Consider the following 26965-nt stretch of genomic DNA (forward strand, 5'->3'; position numbering starts at 1 on the left):
AAAACTTCTAAAAGACGGGATAATACCAGACATACCGTAAGCTCCATAATGTAATCATAATATGAATAAATAATTCAAAATTGAATAGCAAAATATTAAATTTTAAATCAAATTCTATACTATGACTGTTATTACTCCATTCATAGACTATAATTTACAAATATTACTATTATAGCATTAATATTATTTTATATAGAAATAGTTAAAAGAGTATAAAAATATATTTCTCATGTAGGTACTTCAGATTATATTATATTTTAATCAAATAAAAAACCCGTGAAAATCTTTCTATAGGTATAATGATGTTTAAATTTTTTTAGTGAAATATCTTAAAAATTGTTAACTCATTTTCAGTTTAAAAAGAATCATTAGGTAATTACAACATGCGAGTGTTAAATTTAAGAATTACTATACCTATAATTATTATTTTCTATTCAAAAGTACTAGCCTAACACTATAACCCGGAATACGACATAGTTTTGTAGAACTATAAGTGATCAGTATTATATCCACTTCCTAGTATTTTATATTCATCTTATTAATCATTATAAAAAATTAACATATTTTTATAAATTAAAATTATTTTAGATTCCAAAAGTAATACAATTTACGAGAAATTATTCATTATTTCATTAAATTTTTGAACAAGCTATGTAGATTTTAAAAAAAATATAAAATTTGTATTTAAATTTCAAGCTTTATAAATATGAAAATTATTTTTATCAAGGTAAATTAAATAAAAAGTTCAGGACAATAATACATTTATATAAATATAGGTACCTATTGTAATGAAAAATGGAAACTTAAAAATGATGACTACACGGCGTTATAGTTAGGCTATTTCACTACACTTCTCCTATAAGTTTTCTTCGATGCATGTATAAGTAAATTATTATATTATAATACTATTAAATTCATAAGTAAATTAATCAGCTTATCAATTTTTCTCGACTGCCTCAAACCGGCTACGTCAAGGCTGAGTATTGATAATCAGAGGACATTAAAATTTGTCACTATAGATCTCGGATATTGTAGGAAATTCTATTTTTTTTTTTTTATATATGACAGAAATACATTTTCTTTGTAAATCTATGTAATTAATTAACAAATTATTTTGTATATATTAAATATTTCTTCTGAAGTTGAAGCGGTAATTTTCTGTTTTTATCAAACACACGTGTACCTACTTTAGGATTATAGAAATGTTATATTTCCAAGTTCCAACGTAGGTACCAATTGATTTAATGAAGCAATAAGAATTCTGAAAATAGATTTGAATTTTTCGTTAAGTCTTCTTGAGAAAAACTTTACCATATTTTTGATTTTCTGATTTAATAACTTTCAAAAATTGAAATACCTATGTTAATTTCTCGTTTTTGAATTATAAAAATAGAAAAAAATCAATTTAATCAAAATTTGGTTAAATTGATTTAGAAAAAATAAACTATATCCAATTTTCTATTCAAAACCAACATCAAAGGAAAAAATTGAAACAATTTATAGACAATTGTGTTATTGTAAACTTATATACATATTATAAGCACAACACAATCATTATAAAATTACTATTTCATCACTGCACTCAAAATCAAAATACTCACAAGTTACCGACTTATTCTAATAAATAAATAATTATTTATATTTTATACGAAAAAAAAAAATAAACCTATTATAACCTGTATTAAAAAACTTATAATAGGTACCTACTGAATTATAGGTGCAGTACTATAGTATAATAATTAAAACTATTTAAGATATTATTTAATTATTTGTTAATTTGGAATAAATTTATAGAACTACAGAAGGGAACTTCATTGATAAGTGAGGACTCTGAAGTAATATTAATTAGTTCAGTGTTTAAACTGTTGCAGGTAAGTAGGTACCTACTTATGTTTTATTTAAATTATCATCTATCTATTTTTTATGCATTAAGTGGTAGGTACTCGGTCAAATCAGTTTTTGAGTAAACCCCCTCTTAATCTCTATCTATTCATTAGTTCTTCATAATTTATCAGATAATTTTCCCCGGACCTCACCATTACAATATTATACATAAATATACATACGTATATCTCTTACCATGACCTATATAATCAAGCAATTAAGGTCATATTGCTAAAATCTGTAATGCCTTATGTATAATAATTAAAAACAACATAACACAAATTATTTTTTCAATTTTAAGTTTATTAGTGTATTATTGTAGTCAACACAATTAAAAACGTTTTGGAAAAAATTTGAAGTTAAAAAAATGATTATTTTACGAGATAATGAGAGTTGATGGATAGCCGCGTGTCGTCATATAGAGCCAACGACTGAGTAGCCGTTTGTTTTACGTGTAAACAAGTAGTTTGATTTACACAATGATTTTAATGAGTTAAAATAGAATTTAAAATTTTTTTTTCATAACCCTAACTATGTTTATGTGCTTAAGACGATGGTGTGATTTAAAATTGAACATATCTTGTTGTTGCATACATACTAAAAATTTACGATATTAGTTTTATCTATCTGCTATGAAAAAACTAGAAAGTATATCAACATTTTAATTGCACCTACAGTGTCATAAACACAAAAAAACACTTGAGGTTACATGAAAAAAAATGTAAAAATATAATATAGTTTGAAATCGTTGTGTTAATCTAGACACTTTTGCACGTAAAACATACGCTGCTGTTCCGACTTCGGTTCTATGACGTCACACGCATATTTTCAAACGCCTGTACTTCATTAAATAAATAGTGTTAAGTATGAGACCCACACCATATTTTTTAGATAATGACATACTTTAAATCTAAGCAAACTTGTTTTTAGCGTTGAGATGTCCTTTAATAATATTGCATTTACTCAATTGAGTTGTCTATTCGATAGAATTGAATACTCCCAGTCTACATTTTATGACTAACATTTGACTTTTTAAGATCTACTAATGTCATTTTAATAATTATTCCTTCATTTATTTACCAGAGGAATAATGACTTCTACAAATCATTCAGGTGATATTTAAACTAATAATATAGGTAGCTAAAGGAACTTACAATTATCTGTTATTTACATTAGATTTTCGGGTTGCCATATTACAACTGACCGTTGTAGCCCACAAACCAACAAACGTGGCCATTGCAGTGAAACGAATACAAAAAGCACAGATTAATGGCTGCACCTTAGTCATTTTGCCTGAATGTTTCAATTCTCCATATGATACTGGTATAAATGTTTAATATTACACCATAAAAAATAATATTAACTTTATCAACCATGTCTAAGATTTTGTGAGTTTATATATTGTTACAAATTACCGATACCTACCTACTTATAAAAAATTGATTCACCAATAATCTAGATTAAAATTTTGAATTTAATCAAAAACATTTTCATAATTTATATTGTACCTACTCACTACTCAGTTAGGTATTACAATTACTTAGGGTATATGATTAATATGTTACAATTATAATTATTATGCAGTCTAGACTCTACACCAATTTTTTGATTTCATAACCCTGTGTTTAATTTTAAATTTATAATTAAACACATTTTAAAGAAATTAGGTACCTACCTATATAATTTACAAAAAAAGATACATTTTTAACTTAAATTATAAAAAGTAATTTAAAGTAAGCTGTACTAGCTATCTATTTACTTCACTATCTATATCTATTATATACACATTTTTGTGTAGGTAATAAAATAGTAAAATAATACATTTATAATTTTTAAAATAAGTGAAATTTATGTACCTACTATTATATTTATAAGGAAATCTGAAATATTATTTTGCTTTTTTTTTTTAAAATAAAATTAATTTTTGTGAAAAATGATTTCAGTAATTAGGTAGGTACTTACCTAAATTAAATTGAATATTTTTTAAATTATTTATTTAGATACATTATAGATAGGTATTTACTCTGTTTATGAGATTTAGTTAAATTTGTATTCTATTTATTTTTAGCTCTGTTCAGGCAATACTCTGAAGCTATTCCTGGTGGTGAAACATGTAAAGCTCTGTCTCAAGCTGCCAAATCAAATAAAGTGTATATTGTTGGAGGTTCAATTCCAGAGATATGTGATGAAAAAATTTACAATACATGTACAGTTTGGGATCCTGATGGAAATATGATAGCCAAACATAGAAAGGTTCGAATTAAATTTTAGATGATTTCATAATTCAAATAACTCAATAGTGTAGAACTGTAGTTGAATTATTGTAATTGATGACAAAGGTTAAACTTCTAAAGTAAATAACTATATAACTGAATAATAGGTATTATTAATTAAACTGACTGTTAAAAATTATTAGATACCGACACATTAAAAGAATAGTAAATACTAATACATATAGATAGGTACTTATAATTTACAAGTAAGTTTATCATAATATAATTTTTTTGGTGACTTGTTCGAAATGTAACTTTCTTTTTTAACTTTTAAACATATTTTTTGCAATATATCTTTAGTTGACTATTGAGAAATTTGAAACAAATTATCTACAACTTTAAAAAACATTCTTCTAAGTAAAAATAAATACTTATATTGAAATAATAAATTTCATTAAATACGTATGTAACTTATTATGTTTGAATTCAATATTCATCAGTCATAATATATGTATTATCAAAACAAAAACCCTCCGTCTAACTCCGTGTAAAAATTAGCTAAGTAAAAAAAAGAAGAAAAAAATCAAAAAAAAAAATCATTGTATAACCAAAACTTTTTTCGCTTCATATAGAATTTATAAAACCAGTAATTTCAAAGCACTATAAAGATGTGATATCATAAAAAAATGCTAAGTAAATTGAATTTAAGTATATTTAGTCTGTTTCGATAATTTATTTACTTGGCGAGGAAATTTTAGTATTAATATAGAGTATACAGTGTAAAGTGTTATTATTGGTTGTAGAGTATTATTTTGATTAGTATAGAAATGTTAACTGTAATATTTTTAATTTATAATGTCTTATTGTCTAATTATTCATCCAGCGCCACGGTTCTTATATTGTATCATTGTATCGTATGAAGTAAAAAATTTCCTCGCCAAGTAAATAAATTATCGAAACAGACTAAATATACTTAAATTCAGTTTACTTAGCATTTATTTATGATATCACATCTTTATAGTGCTTTGAAATTACTGGTTTTATAAATTCTATATGAAGCGAAAAAAGTTTTGGTTATACAATGATTTTTTTTTTGATTTTTTTCTTCTTTTTTTTACTTAGCTAATTTTTACACGGAGTTAGACGGAGGGTTTTTGTTTTGATATCACCAATTTTATCATTTATACCTAAATAATAATAAATATATTAATTAATATTAATTATATTAATGTTTATTTATCATATCATATATTAGTGTTTATTCCCGGTCGGCACGACAACGCGAGAAGCGGCCGCCGTGATTCCAGATTTCAATATAATTTTTCATTAAAAATGTTTCACGTTTCCTTTGATAACTTAATTTCTAACAGTACGATTTTTATGATTTTTACAAAAGGATCATCTACATGATTTTCCTCATGTTTTGCAATTTACTAGGTATAAATTGATTCAGTAGATAATTAATTATCTCATCTGACAAAAAACACCGAAATTACACGGTTTTAATGTGAAACTCCTGCTTCGAGATAATATACACTGTCGTGCCGCCGCTTTTATTTTTTTTACTTAGCTCGCGCCACGACCGTGGCGCTGGATGTATTTTATTATTTATATATATAAATATATATTATTATATATTGTACATGTTATTATTATATATTATACATTCTATTAAGTTACAGAATATTTAAATAGATATTTTGACAGGTGCATTTATTTGATGTCAACATACCTGGTAGTACTTGCTTTAAAGAATCAAGTACCATTTCTCCAGGTAATTCACTTAATACGTTTCAATTGGGGAAATTTAAGATTGGATTAGGCATTTGTTACGACATACGATTTTCAGAGATGGCAGCATTGTATAGAAAACAAAGTTTGTTATTTAGTTGAGTTATAAATATTATTAAAGGGAGTTATCATTATAAAGAAGTTTTGTTTTAAGAATGTGATATGTTAATATACCCTGGTGCCTTTTGTACGGAGATCGGACCATTGCACTGGAGTTTATTAACTAGGTTTAGAGCGATGGAAAATCAAGCATTTGTAGCTGTTGCTTCTCCGGCCAGAAATACTGATTCTAGTTATGTAGCATGGGGTCATTCAATGATTGTGGATCCATGGGGTAAAGTTATAGACGAAGCTACTGAAAAGGATATGGATTTATACATAGATCTTGGTAAATATATTAACTATATAGCTTGTGGTTCATTTGGGTAGTGTTAATTTTTCTAGTTCAATTGTGACATACAAAACATGTTACAGACTTTGGTATACGAGCAAACATAAGGCAGCAAATACCCACAGAAAATCAGAGAAGAACTGATATATATGATACAATTTATGTGGCAAATAATGAAAAAAATAAATGAAAGTTGATCTGTTTATGAAAATCATAATTAATTATTATATAAATGACTTGAAACTGACCAAGTTGTTATTTGAAGCACTACAATCAATTAATTACCTATGACATAATATTCATTATTAATATAATTAAAATAACATGTTTATAAAATTTAATTAATATATTCAATGACTTTAGTATCTAAGAGAATTTTTATTTGATTTGAAATGGAAAAAGAATGAATAATTAATATTTAAAATAATGATTTATTGAGACTAAAATAAATAATATATTACTATTATATAAAACTGTATAGGTAATTTTATAACATACTTAATTGATACATCTTTAATTATAAAGGATTATATACCTGACTAGTATCTAGTAACAAAACATGAGTAAAAAAGAACGTAATTTATATTATGTTATATTATTTTGTTTAATTTTTCTTGAAATGGAAACTTGTAAAAATGGCATCATACATGTTTATTGTATTTTATTTTGATGATAGATTTTTTTTTTATCATAAGTTTTGATTTTACGTTAACTTTAAACTTTGGAACTTTTTGTCTTTCGATAAATGCATGATTAAATTATGGATAAAATAATATTTTTGATCTAAAAATAATAAAATAAAATCTAGTATGGATGACGAATAAAACAAATTAGGAAAACAAAATACATTTTTAATTTATAAATATATAAAAATAAAATCAAACGTTTGTCCAATTAGAACCAATGAGATGACATAAATATCACAACTTAACAATTAACAATTGAATTCTTAATAATCTAATATTTACAAAAATATAACTTTTCTACAAAATAAAAATAAAAAAAATATTAAATACATATTTAGGTAGGGCATATTAGGTTATAGTTGATATTATTTTTCATTTATTTTTATTCAAAATAGTATTTGTTAGAAAAACTTTGATTTATACTATATGATTTTTAGTTAATATCAAAACATTAAATTTTATATTTGTTGAAAAATAAAATATTAGTGCCAATATACATAATACTTTAAATTCTGTATTGCTTTTATAAGTAAAAATTAAAATGTGTAGGCCACAATCTTTTTTTTTGAAAATATTCAAGTTCTAAATATGCAATGAATTAATAACAGTCAAGTTTTAAAATAAATTATTGTTTAATAATGCTGTTCAGATGTAACACCTTGTTGATTTCCAATGAATCGAACTATAGTTTCACCTAAATTACAATAAACATCACAAATTATTTATTAAGGTTAATAAATAATATTTTAGGCAATGTTATTTATACAGAGTATATCATAAAGATCATATTTTAATATAATTTCTATTTTCTATGTAAAATTGTTAGGTATTTATGATATACACTATATATAATATTAGTCAGAAAAAAAATCTTTGTAGTTCAAGTTGCACACTCAACTCAGTTTTCAAATATAATCAATACATTTCTTTTCAAAAATTATAATTTCTAAAGAATATAAACTGTGTAGTTGCATGCTAATAAAATGAAGGGTTTAAATAGCATATCATTTTAACTAATTATTTTTATTACAAACATATAGCTGAGTAAATATGCATTTAACAGAGTTAAGTTTGCATTGTGAGCTTTAATATCAGAATGAATTGACTTATTATCAACTTTAAAGGTAAGTTTTTAACAATATTTTAATTTTTAATAGATTAATGAGTATGTAAGGCATTGTAAATCTAATAATTTGTTTTAAATTAAAATATTGTAAAATAAATATACAACTAGGAATAATCCTTTAATCTTTAAGTTTGATAATAGGTAATACAGTGGGTATGACATTCTTATAAGCCTATTGTTTTAACATAACAATTTATTTTTAAAAACTTGAATACTAATTATTGTATTATTGTATGTATACTGAATTAAACTTGTAAAAAAATTTAATATAATTTTTATAATATTTAATACTTTAAAGATTTTTTTCCTGAAATTATATATATAATAAAATATAACCAAGTTGTCGGATAAGTGTCAGAGTTTCTTGATGCCTTCGTTCTTCTGCACGCTCTTGATTTGCTGCAATTTTTAATAGCGTCTTTTCTTTTTGGTTGGCAATCTCCTTCAGAGTTCTTGTCAATACTGTGTCTTGACTAGTATTAGGCTCTTTAGGTAATAGTTTAGGAATTATCTTTGGCTGCTTAACAAGTTTTCTTAATGTTTTGCCATCATAAATGTGAGTGTTAAATTCAGACTCATACAAATCTGTGGATAAAATATTATTAGTAAAAACTTAATTTATATAGTACTAGTGATAAACTTACCATCAACAAAATGTGTATCACAGTTTGAATTATCACTGTTATTTAAATTATCTTCTATAACAGTGGACATATCATTGTTTAATCTATTCTGTTTAAAATTTTTTCTTCTAAATATGGTTTTATATCTTAAACATATATTTTATTTTAAATTAACCAAGTTTATTTTTAATTCACATGACATAATAATAAAAAATACCTATTTAGACATTGCTCAGCAGTTCTTGTGATGTTTAGTATATTGTTAATGGTATCTGCTATATATTCAAACATTTTTAATTTGGTCCTGAATGTTCTTTCCAGTCCAACTTTGGAAATGTTTTTTTTGTACAATTCCATTAGGAGCTTAGTATCCTCGTTGCCCCATTCATTTGTAGATTTTACTGTGCATTGAACTAAAAAATTAATAATTTACTTCATGATTTCATTAGTATTTACAAAATCATAATTCTTGAAAGATGAAAATTATGACTTGTTAAAAAGATATATTCTTGAGTGTGGTATGTTACCATTAGTTTCAGAGTTCTGTCCATTATAATCATGATCTGCTGATACTGAAGCTGATACGTCATTTTGAGATCTTTCTTCTTCATTTAATTTATTTTCAACAATAGATCTAGATTTTTGTATTATTGAACATCCTACTTTTCGTTGATTTACTACCGTTTTATACCTAAAACCAATTCAGTTTATCTTTTCAAAATACTGAACAACTATACTATAATTATTAAAAAAAAAAATAATAATAACTAATATACCTACCTATTTTCACATTGATGAGCACTTCTGGTGATGTTTAACTTAGTAGATATTGTTTGTGCTATATATTTGAACATTTCTCTTTTACTTTTAAATTTTTTCATCGGTCCTACTTGAGTAACATTTCGCCTAAACATATCTAAAAGAATTTTTGTTTCATATTGACTCCACTCTCGGCAGTTTCTTTTACCTTTATAAAAACAAATAAATAAATTTTTATACTTCTAACCCAACAAAATATCACATTTTTAGTTGCTTAGAATATGCATAGCTAATGTAATTATTATATTGCAATAATTTAGGAGTTAGAGCCGGAACAAATGGATCAATATTTTATTGTATAATCTATTTATTGTACTATAAGGCGTTGGTTAGGTCATATGACCAAAATTTTATCATACGATCTATAGATTAATATAAGACATAATAGATACTAAAAACTTTCTATGTTTTAAAACGACAATTATCGTTTGTGTGTTCTAATCAGTTTATTTTTGTACACTTTAATTGAAATATTTTGGTGTATGATATTGTTATTGTGCAGAAATTGAAAACATTTCTGGCAGTTTTCGAGGCATTGTACGACATTTTATCACGATCATATGGATAGCTCAATTTATAACCATTTTATTTATAATATTGTACGATAATATTTTCATGCAATAAATTAATTGTATGATGAAATATCAGAAATGTGTACCAGCTCTTAATAACTATGTCTTCATTAGTTTCAATTAATTAAGAATTAAGCCAACTAAATTTAAGATTAATGACAAAATGCAAGTTACTTGGTAAATATCAGGCATGAACATTTCAGGATTTAATGTGCAACTAAAATATAAATATAATAAGTACTAATACTATTGTATTTTTTTTGTGTGTGCATTTGTATGGTACTCTGTATTAATTTTTGTTTTGTAACAAAAGTATTTAATTTATTAAGAAGGGTAAAAAACAATCTTAAAAGACCAGCTATTTAGAAAATACAATAAATCAACCAAAATCAAAGAAACATTTAAAATTTTTATTTTATTATATCCAGAATGTATTTCAATTTAATGATAATAATTATATTCAACATAATAACTTGTCCACATTCTGTCTATATCCCAAGTAATAACTACATCACTGGGTAAAAAATATTTCCTGACTTTCTGATTTTCCCTCATGAGACACCAAATGATGTCAGTTAACATTATTCGATTATAATGAATGGCGTTAATTGGCATCAACCTTGTTATTAAATACATTATAATTTGTAAAGGGTTTCAATTAAACAATTCGTTTTTTTGTTAACATCCTACACCTATTATTTTATAAGTGCAAATTATACATTCATTTTTTCATTTCTCAATTTTTTAAAATGTATTTTTGAAATACCAATTAATTTAACATACTCAACTATTGAATATACTCAAATATATTACGCAATGAATGTTAATTAGGTAATAATAATTTAAAATAATTACGAGATTCTTCAAGAATATCAGCTTCAAGTTGTGGTGGTTCATTTTGAATAATATTATTGTCATAAGTTTCAAATGGTTCTTCAATTACAAATATATCTTTAGAATCTGAAAATTAAATAATGTACTTGCTTCTTTGGTTTATAAAATAGAATATGTTATAATTTAGGTATTTATTTACCAATCTCAGTGTCTCGTTTAACTAGATTTCCATTGCACACGTAGTATGTCTCCATAATGAGGATTCATAAATCTGAAAATTAAACAAATATTAACATCTCCCGACAACAACAAACGTTTAAATAAAAAAACTATTAGAATTTAAACAAAATTTAAAATTTTCTTTAACGTTATCAATCTATTGAACACAGAACTTAATTTTATTTTTTATTCCCATTATCACAAAATAAATTCTGTGGCGTTATCCTCTTCGAATATGACGTATGTTATCGCGTATAGCGTATTATTATAGTTAAATTTCAGTGATTATGTACAACTCGTCTTAACACCATCTCCTAGGAAAATGTTAACTTTTGAGGTTATATTTGAAAAACGTTGCGTTTTCTTATCAGCGGTTTCGATATCCTTGTAAAAATTATTTCCACTAATCTCATTTTTCCTAAAAAATTTTATTATTCAGTGTTTTTTTTTTTTTTTGTTTAATTTTTCTTTTATCCTTTTTGTTTTCTGTCCTAAAGTCCTTTCATAAATTTCTTACATTAAACTTAGTTTACAATATTTCATCTATTATGAGTAAATTGCTGTTTATTCGAAATATTCGTGGCCTAGACGAGCCTTCTCTTAGACAGATTATTAACAGTAAGAATTTGCCTTGTGGTACTATAATGTTTAAGTCTGGTGGAGCATGTGCAACGGTTGACTTTATGGAACCGTCCACTGCCGAGTATGCTCTGACACAGCTTAACGGTAAGTATTTTGAATGAATGAAAAACAAGTTTGATATGACTTTCTTTTAAATAATTATAGGTATGCCGCTTCGAGATCAAACTCTGGCTGTAGAACCTTACAATGGCCTGCATAGTCAAATGGTGAAAAAGGCAAGGTAAGTCATAGTTTTATTAAATATATTAGGCGTGGTCTTCATAAATGATAAATACCTATTTTAAGTATGGTGATAATGATATCTGTGTAATAATCAATTGGCATATTATTTGATAGTTACATTAAGCACCCTTTTATTTAAATCTTATTAACTACTGTTAATTTATTCAAAGACTACTTTTAGTATTTAATTATCTTTGTATTATAATATACTCCTTGTTTAACTATTCACTTAATTATATGGCAAATATTTTGTATTTCGTTAGTAAAATTTAAGCACTCTGAAACCAAACGATTTTGTTAAATTTTAAGAATCATACCAACAATTTTTTATTTTAATATATTTTATATCTGATTTACCTGTATAAAACAATGTAACTTAATAAAATCCTTAAGCAAGTATTTTAAATTGAATACTACAAATCAAGAATATCATTTCATGTCATCTGTATATTTTACATTGATTGAAGTACTATATAAATATTACATACATTATGCCATACAATCACGATAGCTTGATTGGAATCGTAAAATATTCTGTTAAAAGTTTGATAATACATAATAGGTACTCATCTATTAATAAGCAGAAATATTTTGTTTTAACTTAATGTTTTATAATCTATTTAGTATTATTAAATCTTAAATATTAGTATTAAAAATAGAGGTACTTAACATTGTTGTATGTAATACTTCTTATTTTATGACGGTATAATAAATTTAATTAATAGTAAAATTAAAATTGTGAATTCTGTATATCTTTGAATCAAACTTGAGACTTAAATTGTTTTTATGAACAACACAAATTGTGATTTGATATATATTTTGAATGCTTCTGTAATAGTTGCATATAAATTTGAAAATTTATTTTTATGTTAGTGATATTTGATTTTCAAATACCACATATTTTGTATAATGTTAAAATTTCAAATTTCAATAGTATTCTTGTACACGGGTAGGTTAGTGTATATGAATGTATTACCTACAGTAAATCTGAGTATTCAACTTAACTTATAGTTATTAAATAAACTAAAATTTTTATCTATTTGATATTTATAAGTATGGGTTTTGTGATTAAGCACTACTAAGTCAAGCCCTATCAGACCAGTGAGCTACTAAAAAAATTGCAGTGAGCCAACCATATTAACTTTGAGTTAATGAAAAAAAATTGTTTAAGTGTTTAACTTAAAACTTAGTTTACACTTCTTTGCCTTATTTTAGTTAATAATGTTAAAGATAATTTAAAAATTAAATGATATCATTTTTTAAGAGTAAAATCTTTCTTTAAATTCTAAATGGTTAATAAGCTATATGTTTTAATTTTTTCTAACTAATTAATGTGCTTTCACATTAAAAAATGTAAAAAAATCACATATACTATACATCACTCAACATAAGTTATAAATCAATTTTAATTAAAATAATTTATATAAATTAAATGTGTATGTAGATATAATATTATAATTCATCAAATTCATACACTTGATTTTTAAGGAGTTTTAAATAGGCAACTTTAATAGCAAAGAGTTATAATTTTATAGCTATAGTAGACCATTTACACATTATTAAGTAATTTATTTTTTGTTTATGTGTTATTATTTTCATAATTAATATGGAAAAACAATTTCACATGGTTGTATTCTGCTGATAGTAGTCATAATGTAGAAAATAAAAACTTTTATATATAACAATAAATTTAAAGAGAAAAAAAAGTTGGGAATTCATTTTGCTTTGTAATAGGTGTTCAGTATGTATGCCATTGAATAGTTCAATATAATGGATAAGTTAAATTTGAATTAAATGAATAAATTCATTTTGTATAATAAACGTTTCAGGGCTAAGATCCATCAGCCTGTATTTTTTCTAGAGATATTTTATTTATTTTTCTATAAATTATACTGTAGACTGCACTTATATTTTTAAAGATATGATTGTATTATTAATAATAATATATAAAATGGGAAATTATTTGGTTCTTATGTATGTATAATATTTTTTTGAATTAGAAAAAAATAATTAAAATCATTATTTTTCTTTTAATTATCCAATTTTCCTAAAATTTGTACTTCAAAAGTCTATGTAAAAAGAGGGTGCGAATATATTGTCGAAATATTTAAATTTTAAATTGTTACAAGTTATCTTGTATTAAATGTTCAAGTTTTTGACCAAGAACATTTTTATTAACATTCGAATAATAATAAAAAAAAATTTTAAATCTCTATTAATAGCTTAAAATTATTCTTAATATTTAAAAAATTTTGTTATATTAAATAAAAAATAATAGTTTAGGTGATTGTTGAATGTTTAATATTTGTTGAATTACAACTTAATACCAATGTCGTTGTCTAAGCTGAAGAACCTTTTATAATTTTATTTAATTGTCAAGCTATTTTATTGAACATAACATGGTTTATAAACATTTATAAAAAACATTTTTAAATATTTATAAATTACTTAAAAAGTACCGATTTATTTTAATTTAAGTATTTTAAGAAAAAGTTTCAACAGTCATTCGTTGTTGAATCCGAATGAAGTTGGTTAAGTTCGGTGCTTAACCTATCGTTTTTCCTGATATAAGAAAAGTAGGTACCTATGAGGAATTTTTTATTTTTAACTTCCCAAAGTACAGCAAGATTTTCTACCAGGAACCATGCTATATGTTAAAAAAATATTTTTAATTATTAACTAAAAATGAGTTATGAAGGATACCACGTAGTTTACAAAATAACTAATACATTTATCGAAGACGCATAGAATCTGAAATCGAGGATTTCGCTTATAAGCGGTAAAGTAGTTTTCAAGTGTAGGTACTTAGTCGTTGATAGTATTAGTATATTATAGGACACTTTATATAATGAATTATATGTTAAATTGTCCTAATAAAATTATGTTTTTATGTAATCAATTTCGTTAAAATTTGAACGTCAAATGGATAAATTCAAATTGTGTTTATGTATGTTTTTCGATATTTTTAAATTGCTATAAGAACAACGTTTAAGGAATCTTGTTTATTATAATGTCAAACTTTTTGAGTTTTTGATCAAAAAAAAAAAGGTTGTTAATACAGCTCGTAAAAATACCAAAAAAACATCAGACAATTTTAAATAAATGTGTACCTATATCTATAAAAAGTTAAAAAATGAACAAAAATATTTTGAATTTTATTTCTAATCTAAAAAATATTTGATGCCTGTACCTATGTATATTATTTTAGTGAACATTTAGTTTACGGTTATTTTATTTCTTTCTGAATTAGGTTTTTCAATTAAATCAAAAATAGAAAACCAATTTTGCCGAAAACTTCTGTGACGTATATACTCCCGTTTTACCGTGGCTTTTTGTTAATTTTTCCCAATTATTAAGCAAAATGCAGAAATTTTTCATTTTTGACCCTTCAAAGTAACAATTTCATCAAATTATCTTCGATAAATTACTTTTAATGTTGAAGTTTTATTTCTGTTTTATAAGACTAAGTTACAAGTTTCACTAGATAGAAATAATCTTTTGATTTAAAATACTGCAATTTACTTGTACATTCCTCGACCCGCTTAGAATATAAAACTGTTCATGCATTAATTTAATAATTTTTTTTTCCGATAATATAAATAGAAACAATTCTTTGTGTGTATTTTACCTGTAAAAAAAAAAAATAAGACATTATTTTTTTTTTATGAATTATAAAGATTGTACACTTATTTTGTATGACTGAAGTATTTCATATACCTACGCTGGACAATAATGTATAGGTGGTTCGTATCTCGTTTTGCCGCCGTTTCATTTTACTACCGTGTACTACCTCACCGTCTATTGTTATAATTATTTCCTAACTTATTTATTTGTTATTTTATATAATTAATTATTATTATTATTATTTTTATTATTTGGTTATCGATTATTGACTTCATGACATATATGTACAATGTCAAGGTGTAATATAATGATTAATGTTGTAGTGTACTTAGGTACTACCTACCTATTATCTATATAGGTACTAATATTATCTACGTCTTGGTATAAATGCAATTATTTATATCGATACTAATAAAAAGAATAATTATTTCTAATAGTTAAAATGTTTTGTTTGATATGGTGTGCTGCAAATATGATTTATTTTGAAAATGGCAATACTCATACAATATTGTTAATTATATGCATTTACAAATTTGAATTAATCTAGTTTATGTGTATTATAAATTATAATGTAATACCTTAGTGGACTTGTAATTTTATTTTGCATTGATTTATTTATGATTTTATAATATAGGTACCTAATTATGTACGCAATTTTATATTGCGATTTTTTGAATTAAAACTGTTATATGTAATAACTATAATAAATAATTTAATTTTTTAAGTAAAAAAAAAAAAAGTGGTGAATAAAACAAAGAAACAAAACGGCGGAAAACTGAGAACTAGCCGTATGATAATACGTGTCTATACCTACCTTTTTTATCAGCACGTTACCTAGATCGAGCGTTTCATAAAAGTACGTGCGACCGTGAATCAAGTATAAATTTCTTATCGTTATATCTATTTATTTATTCCGAATTAAATGTATCAAGTTAGGTTAGGTTTTTTTAGGGCTGTATTCCATATTTTCGAAAGTTTTCATGATTTTACTTTAAACGTTAAAAAAATAATTTGTCACAATTTAGTAGTAGTCCTTTTCTTGCGTTATTGGTATACAGTCTTATAATAATTTAAGAAAATGTTCTTATACATAGAAAACATAATGACTAAATTTTAAGTTTTTTATATTATAATCTATGAAATACATTGTTTTAGATTCTGAACGAAGTGATTAATGTATTGATATTACAATGATATGTTTTTTTGTTTTTTGTTTTTGTGTATGTGTACACTGTGTACACCGTATAATTTAATGAAATAATGCTTCAATTTAAGACTTCAGGGGTGGTTTCTGATGGCAAAGTGAATATCCTTGGTGTATTATACAGTATAATACATAAAAATAACAAGTTTTCAGTAGTTTTTTTTAAAGAAAACGCAAAAAAACCATAAAAAAGTGACGGAAAAACGAACAGTTTTCGACAATATCGATTTTTTATGTATAGTTGTATCTAAATATTTGAATTTTTTTGAGCTACTTATAGACATTTGAAATTTTCGTATTTTTAAGTATTTTCTTTTTTAAATTTCGATAAAAAAATGTTGGGCGCCCAAAAAAACTTGTAAACTTAATACAAGGTTATTTATGAGTTGTTCTTATTACAGTTAAAAAAAAATAAAAAATCCTTAGTTATAATTTTTTTTTTATAAGCGTTTAAAGTTCAAAGTTTTACGATATATGTCAAAATCGCGAGAATTTACAAGTAATTTCGTAGTTGAAAATTTGTAAAAAATTTTGTATTTATATCTAAGGTTAAAAACCCCAACACTAAGTTTTCCTTCAAACCGCTATATAGAGAAAACTCGAAGCGTGTAATTCTAGAAAAAAATGTTATGAGTGTTTGAATTTTACAGAATTTAACCTAACCATAATGATTTTCAAAAATTTGTGAACATGTCACCAGTTATTTAAATTGCCTTTTTCTTTACATAATTTTTAAAATATTTCGTTTATTTTAAGGCTATATTTATGGGTATTTGAAGTATTCGTTTTTGTTTAGTTTTTTTTTTTATAAACATCGATAAAAAACTTTTGGTTAAGTAAATATACTTGAAAATTTAATACAAAGTTCAACATCTTATAGTGATTTAAAAATTATAAGAATACAGTAAAGGCATAATTTATTTTATTATCGTTTGAAGTTTAAATGTTGATAAAATTCGTCATTATCATGAATATTTGCAAATTATTGTGTGGTTAAAAATTTATAAAAAAATCTGTATAAGTAGCTAAGATTTAAAAATGTAATACAAAATTTTCTACCTATAAGTTTGGCTTACAATAATTATAAAAGAAGTTGATTTAATTTTGGGGTATTCAGCTCATTAAAACATAAACCACCTTTTTCACTCCCACTGAAAAATATATTGTAGGCTGGTAAATTATCTACTTTCAGAATCGTTTTTCTTATACAATGATACCTATCATTGGATTCAAATTTAATACATCTATTATAGGGATCTACCTACTCTACTCTATGTCCGAGGTCCACTCGATACCTTTCCTGTACAGCAGAGCAGCGTTATCCAGTTTTTACTTATAAGTTATAATTGGCATACAAATACTTGTGTTCAATAGGTATTTCCAAACAATATTTAAAACGTTATTAAAAAAAAAAAAAAACCACTGGTTTGACGGAAGTATTTAATCTTTTTGTTTGTTGAAATGGGTCAATTTTACGATTTTTGCTTCAAGGTTTAGTTTAGATGTTTATTGAGTTGTATTATAATTATGTATTGTATAAAAAATCACAAAATAAAAATGCTTTTGAAATCCTTTTTGTGTATAATAAGATTAAAGTAAATAATTGGATTGTAAAAATTATAAACTATTGGAAACCTTTGTATTTCAATAATATTTAAAAATAACTACAAAAGACTTTAAAATTATTTTAAAAATATAAAAAAAAAGTTGTCGTACAACTGTTTAAACATAGGTACAGCGATTTACTATGCCAATTGTCAGTAATTCCTATATTACCATACAATAGGTTAGGTACAGTTCATAATATACATTAACTATAATACTATTGAACATTTGAATTTCGTATACTTTAGATTATTGGTAGTTAATACTGGATAGCTTATATTTAAATAGGTACAAATCTAAAATATGGATATAATTGTAATTTATAATATTCGGTCATTATATATAATCTTCATTTTATAAATTATAAGTTGTTTTAAATAAAGCTTACTAAGAACTGTTTTTAAATTGGAAGTAAATAAATAATTAAAATAAAACACATTGATATACTTATATAGATACACTGATAAAACGGCAATTCTCTCATCATATAATATCCTGATCTCACAATAGCATACCAACATTTTCAAATTTATCGTAATTGTTCTCTAAGTCGAGGTTCAAAATCATTTCGGATAAGTCCTTTCAAGTTTTTCCTAATACGTACCATCCATGTCTTTCATTCAATCTTTGTCAAATAACATCTTTGACATGGTAGGTCTTAAAATTGCATTACACATATAGACTTAAAAATTGAAACAGTTTTGACTACAGATTACTGACAAAAACTACTAAAAAATTCTACACCAAATCAATCATCATGCAAATCCACTAATATTTAACTAAGCTAGTGAATCCATCTCAGATAACCCACCCCACGTCATTAAAATAATAAATAAAGAGTATATATTGTTTGGAATTGAAGTTGAATTTGATAATAATTTAACTCACTGTGGATTATTTTTATTTTGTTTAATTATTGTTTTGAAGTTGACGTTAAGTTGTATACGCGCGATAATTAATATACATAAATATTGATGAAACATTTTGAGTATAGCACTGACTAAAATAAAGATACAATATAATATTTTATTAATAGTATTTACTTAAATAGTAACAGTATATAATATATTATATATAGTGTATCTAAGTATCTTATATTAGATTGTAAAATATACCTAGCTGGGTCATCATCTAACGCTATATTTTTCCTCAAATCTCCGTATTAAGAAACAGACAACCACAAACGTGTATACAAATTACATTATACTTATACGTGCGTATTTTATATAAACATATAAAAAAAAATGTGAAATGTATATACAAATCGGTCGTTCGATGTATATACCTATTTGTGTTGTGTGTTAAGTTATTCCGAATGAAGTAATGACCGCGGCGATGAAGAAATTCCGGCGCAGGTATTGTTTCCACATAAAAGTGTGATATCTCTGTCCGAATAGTTATTTCACATTTTATATGTTATTATATTATATATACTAAACATTTTATAATAGGTGCGCAATGTTGTAACTTTTAAGTAAGTATATATTGTATATACATTATTATTATAATAATAATAATATACATATATAGGTACGCGTGTATCATTTTATTTCATTTACACATGCACTAACTGCAATATTGTATTGGTGAAGCACGGAGGGGTCGACGCCGGCGCATCATATTTCTGTCTGTTGTGTTGCCAAACGTGACAATGGAATTCGATGTGTGTGCGTGTGTTCGTGTTTATACGTACATGTGTGGCGGTAGTCGCGTATTTGTGTGAGACGGATGTGCGAGGGGGTGAGTCGTGTGCTTTGTGAAGGGATGAAGAGGAGGGGTTTGGGCGTCAGCAACCCTTCGGCGGACGGTGCGCGCGTTTAATCCCCGCGCGACTCAATCCGCATCTGCCGCTGTCGCCATCTTGTTTCTACACCCCAATCGGACGCGCGCACGCACACACCGGTCGCGGACACACGACGACGGGGAAAAAATTGGAAATAATAATAAAATTACACGTCGTTTTTCACCCTCCGTCGTGTTTGTGCGTGTGTTCTTCCTGTATACGTTTTTCCTATTTTTTTCTTTCCTCCTATTACGGCCCCATTCCTCTATACGTGTTATAAATAAATACTCGCGTAGGTATATATATCATATAACGGAATTAACTATTATTATTAAAATAGGCATATCTCTTGTGTACATATACACGCGTACCTACTTACACGAATCCTCTGTATGAGGATTTAAATACACTTATTTATGACTATAAATTATGTTACGTTATAAAATGTTATGTTTTATCCTCGACTAGAAATCTTATACACGTAGTTAGCATCTGCTATATAAGCTTGCAGCTCGTAAGTGTTTGTGTGTGAATCACTGAATCCCATTCAAGATTTAAAAAATGTCTCGGTTTACTATCTTTGATTATAATATAGTATACTAATTTACTAGGTATATTATATATACTAAACAACTTCCGCGTGCAACAATATCGTATTAACTCGGTTCTAGTGCTGACCATGTTCTAAATGTGGTGTTTTCCCTCCATGGTCCGTTATATTTTTGTATACAGCTCCCATTGGTTGTATAGTAAGTTACGACTTACGAGTAGACACTTTTATATTATATGAATATGAATATTTAATATAGATTTGTCGAATTTTAATGACTTAATTCTTGTATAAAAGTGTTTCCGTTTGTGTTGTATATAATGTTTTGAACAGTGCCCTATAGCTACATATATTAATTATGCTATCTACCAATTAATATTAAAATATCTTGTTTGTGGTTGATTAAACTTTAGACTTAAGTACTCTTCTTAAAATTTCTATTATTATTATTTTATTATTTTATCCGATATCGACTAAAAACAGATGATATAAACATTTCATTTATGCTATCTACTGTTATACAGTATTACAGTATATATAAGATATATACCTATATACATATATATATATATGTATATTATATTTTTCAAATGCATCAGTCATATTTTTGTATTCGTATCAACTTAGAGTTTTAATTAAAGCAGTAATATTCAATTAGCATAATGTAATTAAAAATTTTTTTAAACTTAATCATTAAACTCATTTGATATTATTGCAACATTATTTAAACATATTACCTTTCGTAAATTATAATATATATTAATATATTATATGGATCAATTTCTGATAACTCAATAATTATTATTCCGTCATTATTTATAGCTATATATATAGTATGTGTGTTACTTTCTAAAAGGTTAAGTTCAATTATTGTCTTACCGTAAATATAGTCTAAAATAGTTTAAATATATCATTATTATAGATGTATTACAATATGGGACGTTTAAATAATTATATAATAAAAAGTATTTATACATATAATTGCTTATTAAAATAACAAATAAGATAGAAATGGATTTATGAATTAAATATTTAAGGAAGGCACTATATATTGAACATATTCTTAAATTTACTCTTTTTAACTTTGATCAAAACTTAATTAATTCTCCTTGGTACAACAGCAATAGATCTCTACATCATGATTTCAATGTTCAAACGTATCAGCATTGGCATAATATAATAAATTCCACCAAAAACGTCCTAAATAATTTTAATCCTCTCATCGCCAATCTAGCTTCTTTTACAATACCTGACAACCCTCCCCATTACCAAACGAAAATGGTCTCGTGACCTTATCATTAATACAAACTAAATCGAATTCTTATTGGAAGTAGTAGCAATGGTCGCCCCTTTCCCTCAAGCCGCCCAGCCTAGTAAAAATATGTCATTACAATAAAATTATTACTTATTGTATTATTTGTTTATAGATTGTTAATTTTTTTACTTTAATAAATAAAAAATTAAAAACTTATAAAAATATTCAAAACCAGAATTTATTTCGTCTATCTGGAATCTCAGAATACTTGAACTAATATAGAATAACTTGAAAGAATACGAAGGAATTTTATCGATACTATTATAGTGTCTATAAAAAATTTCTTTTAAAATTAATTGAATTCTAATTGGTTACCTTAAAAATAAGAATATAAGTTTAATAATGTGGACACTATACGTATATATAATATATATATATATATATATATATATATATTACTCAATGAAATGAAATGAAATTATTATTCTTAATAATTTTACATCTACTAAATTTAGTTTGTATTTTTTGATTTTCTATACATTCAACTAATATTATAGACTTAATTCTGCTTTTTATCTCATAAAGCCTTAAAAGTGTAGATGTGTTCAGTTTCTATATCAGCCATGTAAATATGTATATAAAATAGAAAGTAAAGGTCCAAAGATTTCAATCTTCAATATTGTATTTGTTGCATTTATTTTTTTATCATTGCATTGTATAAGTACCTATTATATAGCTGCTGAGCTACGATAATGCAAATTATTGGTTTTAAAATTAATTACTTACTTAAAGTGAGTAACTTTTATCTATGCTGCACTGAATAATTGACTATAGTCAGTATACTTAGTATAGCGTATCTATAGTAAACTATATCGTAAGTTAGGTGTGGTATAATATTGGTAATTTGTGTACACTTGCAGTTTTAATTATACATCAAATAAGGTTCAAAGTATACTCGTATATACTATTATTATAAAATATAATACCACAGAGTACTTAAAATAAAATGAAATAATATATTAGTTAATTAAATTTAAATTATTCATTTGTAATATGATAGGTACAATGTAGACACTATTCATTTGTCATGTTATTAAACTACAATAAAATCGTGTCTCTTCATCCTCTCTGAAATTAAGTTTAAGCAACCACAGTATCTTTCATTTATAACATCGCAATATTTGAGTTCAATAAATGTGAACCACTAGGTATGGAATTTTTAATATTTATGTTTACATTTTATAAACTATAATTAGTAATTAATTACTATTCAAATCTAACGTAATAGGTATGTCTACGTGTATGGCTATTATAGTTCTATGGCATATTATCTTAGTAAGCACATTAATTATGTAATTTACAAATGTTAAATAATTAGCAATATTTTAAATAAGAATCCATTTAATCTAAGCAATTTTAAGTAATGTATAATAAACTAGGTACCAAAATAAATCGGCTCATATTCTACGATTAACGCTACAAGTATATTATAATGTCAATTTGCCATGTTATATTTTATAAAATATAAAAATATTTTACTAGTATTTGAGCTATATTTATAATTTACTGAATTTTAAAACTAAATATTTTTACTGTTAATATTATTACTATAGAATAACTGTGGTATTTAATAATATAGACAAAATTAAATAATATTTTAAACTTATTTAATATGATATTTAAGTATTTTTAAATAACTACGTCCTCTGCTCGTTTAAATATTTTTAAATACCTATATGCATACATATAAATTGTATACATATTATAATTTTTAACCGTTGACAGTTTTTAAAAATTATAAATAAATGGTAATACGAATGCCTGTGTGCATTCTTAAATTATGTTTTTAGTAAATTGGCTAAGACCCACCTAATATTTTTGCTTGTACTTATTTAAAGAAAAAAACTAAAAATATAATTTACACTCGGGACTGTTATTCTAACTAGTATGTTAACGACCTTTTTTTAACAAGGTAAAAGAAATTATTGCATTAATTATATATAGCTATGCTTGGTGTTTGGCGAGGCTTTGGAGAATTGAGACATCCTCAAAGCTATAAAGTTTTTCCTTATCAGGTCTTCATCAAGTACCTTTAAGTACTAAGTAAATGTAATATTTTTATAATTTTGTAATTCAACAATAATAATTACTCTAAAACAAAAAAAAAATCTTTAGCATTTTATTTATGTTATACAGTAATTGATATAAACAAAGATAATAACCGTGGTAAGAATATGACTACCATGTTTTTTAATAGCTACTCCATTTTCTTAGTATATAATATGAAATAGATATTAAATGTAAAAATACATATATAGAATAATATAAATATTTGTTGTGTATTTGTTTGCCGATAATTATATTTGGTAGTGTGTCTATATGCCTTATATTTGTTGTCATCTATATTGTAAGAAACTTGAATCCTCTCAAAAAATTGTGGTCTATTTGCGCCTATAAGTAATATATATATATTTATATATATTTCATATTTCTCATTAATACAATTACAGCAGCTTTACTTATTTCATTAATTAAGTACTTTATATTATTTTGTTATACGCGTGAATGAACTATTATATTGGTACATATTATTATAGTTAAACGTAAAGTCAGATTAAGCATACCTTACCTCGTATACAACTGTTTAAAGTGTTAGAATAATAGACAATTGTCAGACCAACCTCGTGGCTGTACACTAAGAAAAAAAATGTTACATGATTTATTATTTTTCCTCACAAACTTCGTCATTCCATAAATAGGTGATATAGTATACACAGTGAGTCGTGACTTGTTTTTCATCTTCCCAACAAGTATTAATTTTCGTCGTTATTGTATACACAGAAAGAAGATGATTACGTTATTCATTACTTATTAGTTATTAATTATTAAAAAAGTTCTGTTTATTAGTAAGGTGACAAACAATTTAGTACATTTTGGGAACCATTGAATTTCCAACAGTCATCTTCACATAGGACGACGCTGTCACCGTCGTACATACATAGATATATGTATACCAAAATGCACCCCGATTATCGTTCTTTGAAACTATATATTATTGTGTTATGTCTAATGTATATACTATATAAGAATACGTGAATACAAGCTGGGAGAAGGAACGCACACACAAACGTGCATAGAATATATAATAATAGTAATACATCCCTCTCGTCATTGTCCCTCTTAAACTCCGTGTCTGTGAAATCTTGCCCTTTTTCGGTCGAAATTTTATTGTATTTACTCCGTCTTTATATATAAAGCACCGTTTAGAAGTATGTGTGCAGTGTGCACGTATATTATCTAAAAAAAATTAAATTATATAATTTCACAAGTAATTTTTTTATTTTATTATTCTGACGTACAAGGCACTTATTCTTTTTACACGTGCGTTATTATGTTATAATAACCATCTATTATGATTATTGTGTTAAAAGGGGAGACATTTGTACAACTAACATATTTGCTATTTTTTTTTATTAATTATTATAATTGTATGTATATTATTAAACATATATTCATTTACGTATTTTTAGTGGCATTTATTATAATTCATATTGTAATTTGGACATGGATATAAGATTTCAAAGGTTAACGATTTAAAAAAAAAATCCAGTAATACAATTTCTTCGAATAAATTACGAACGTATCAATGCCATTTATAGTTTCCTACCTAACTATACAATATGCATAGAGTTAATACGCTGTAGGTATGCTTTATTATTAGTGCTTTAGTGCACCGCAGTTTATAAAATTATATACAAATTTTATATAGGATGCAAAGTCGTCAATGCATGTTATAGGCTAGCTAGCCACCCTTAAGTTTGATAATTTCCTTTTCTTTATTTCGGCAAGCAGATTTTAGAATCGAAATTGAGTTTAAAGGGGAATTCTTATTGATATGTTCACGTATTGGTTAATACAATCGAATCATTGATTCTCATATTTTAATGTTTTTCTACCACGATATATTTTTTTTTATATAAAATACCTACTCTAATTTTTAGAAATTTTTAAAATTTAAAATGTTTACATTGTACTTACTAATTCATTCATCAGCAGATGAATTTAATAGTTGTTATTTACATATTATTTTTTTCTGTCAGGTTTGGTTATCATACTAATTCAGTGTTAAACTGTAGGTACTTATTATATAGTATTCCTATTTCAAACAGAACTATAGAAATTCACAATACAACACATACAAAATAAACAATCTACGAATACAATTTATTGATGTATTTTAATTTTCTGAAGTGAGATATAGGTAGGTACTTAATTATTAACTATACTTCCCAATTGGTATATTTTTCTTTCATACTGGAACTCAATAAGTATACACCAAAACATATCAGTGAGTATAATCATATAAATACTAATTACCCATGGTATCTAAAATAACTGAAAAAATTACTAAAAAAATATTGACTTCTATAATTATTTTAAAAGTTATAATTAATCTACAGCGTTTAGTTGTGCACTGCAAATTGAGTTGTCTGTTGTATATGCATTTAAACATTTTAGTGCATTTAAATTTGTTAAAGTATATTATATAATCATAAAAATGAATTATTGTAATTAAAAACTAATGTAAATGTGTTGATATATATAAATTTTAAGTATATATATATAATACAAATGTTTTGTACGCGAGTTTATTATGGAGTGTTCAAGTTTAGTATGTAATACGGTATAATAATATGTATGTAGATTGTAAATGTATATTGTATATAAATATATTTGTTAAAATGATAAATATCTGTACGTTGATGAATTAAAATATTCATAAATTAAATACCTATTGGAATGAAACAGTTTTTTTTTAACGAAAAGTATTATTTGTTTTTTAAAACTAATCATTATTTACTTTACCCGGACATATGTTCTTGTATAGTTTCATCAATTAAATGAGTTTTATCTCCCTATTT

At 24.9% G+C, this 26965-nt stretch overlaps 3 protein-coding genes across 6 annotated transcripts in view; 2 read left to right on the forward strand and 1 right to left on the reverse strand.

Annotated features, from left to right (window-relative positions):
• The first annotated feature begins 2584 nt into the window (after positions 1–2584).
• On the forward strand, positions 2585–6645 carry LOC114130863 (omega-amidase NIT2-like). Of its 2 annotated transcripts, none has more exons than XM_027995929.2 (6): positions 2585–2996; positions 3061–3207; positions 3953–4137; positions 5805–5985; positions 6043–6276; positions 6363–6645. In XM_027995929.2, exons 1-6 carry the CDS (start codon positions 2975–2977, stop codon positions 6467–6469), a joined length of 876 nt encoding a protein of 291 aa, XP_027851730.1. In that variant the 5' UTR covers positions 2585–2974; the 3' UTR covers positions 6470–6645. The 2 variants fall into 2 exon arrangements, with proteins under 2 accessions (XP_027851730.1, XP_027851733.1); XM_027995932.2 differs by having other exon boundaries at positions 2597–2996; positions 5805–5973; positions 6363–6641.
• A 933-nt stretch (positions 6646–7578) lies between these two features.
• On the reverse strand, positions 7579–11408 carry LOC114130869 (uncharacterized). Its single transcript, XM_027995940.2, has 8 exons — positions 11139–11408; positions 10961–11065; positions 9495–9681; positions 9242–9405; positions 8932–9127; positions 8736–8860; positions 8428–8676; positions 7579–7659 (listed from the first exon to the last, which is right to left on the reverse strand). Exons 1-8 carry the CDS (start codon positions 11191–11193, stop codon positions 7598–7600), a joined length of 1143 nt encoding a protein of 380 aa, XP_027851741.1. The 5' UTR covers positions 11194–11408; the 3' UTR covers positions 7579–7597.
• A 195-nt stretch (positions 11409–11603) lies between these two features.
• The window catches only part of LOC114130867 (insulin-like growth factor 2 mRNA-binding protein 2), a 47868-nt gene continuing 32506 nt past the window's right edge, over positions 11604–26965 (forward strand). The window contains exons 1-2 of one of the 3 annotated variants that reach the window (XM_027995936.2): positions 11604–11884; positions 11945–12020. In XM_027995936.2, the coding sequence (XP_027851737.2) occupies positions 11707–11884; positions 11945–12020 (254 nt within the window). In that variant the 5' untranslated portion in view covers positions 11604–11706. The remainder of the gene's footprint in view (positions 11885–11944; positions 12021–26965) is intronic. The other 2 variants (XM_027995935.2, XM_027995937.2) reach the window with 2 other exon arrangements.

This window comes from Aphis gossypii, chromosome 2, assembly GCF_020184175.1.
Source record: "Aphis gossypii isolate Hap1 chromosome 2, ASM2018417v2, whole genome shotgun sequence".
NCBI classification, from domain to species: domain Eukaryota; kingdom Metazoa; phylum Arthropoda; class Insecta; order Hemiptera; family Aphididae; genus Aphis; species Aphis gossypii.

Excerpts from the sequence above, each read along its gene's own strand:
- LOC114130863 (XM_027995929.2), top strand. The coding sequence starts at position 2,975 with ATGACTTCTACAAATCATTCAG. Across the intron at positions 4,138-5,804 it reads TGATAGCCAAACATAGAAAG|GTGCATTTATTTGATGTCAA; the intron begins GTTCGAATTAAA and ends ATATTTTGACAG. Across the intron at positions 6,277-6,362 it reads GGATTTATACATAGATCTTG|ACTTTGGTATACGAGCAAAC; the intron begins GTAAATATATTA and ends AACATGTTACAG.
- LOC114130869 (XM_027995940.2), bottom strand. The coding sequence starts at position 11,193 with ATGGAGACATACTACGTGTGCAATGGAAATCTAGTTAAACGAGACACT. Across the intron at positions 11,066-11,138 it reads TAAACGAGACACTGAGATTG|ATTCTAAAGATATATTTGTA; the intron begins GTAAATAAATAC and ends TTTAATTTTCAG. Across the intron at positions 9,128-9,241 it reads ACAGAACTCTGAAACTAATG|TTCAATGCACAGTAAAATCT; the intron begins GTAACATACCAC and ends TTAATTTTTTAG.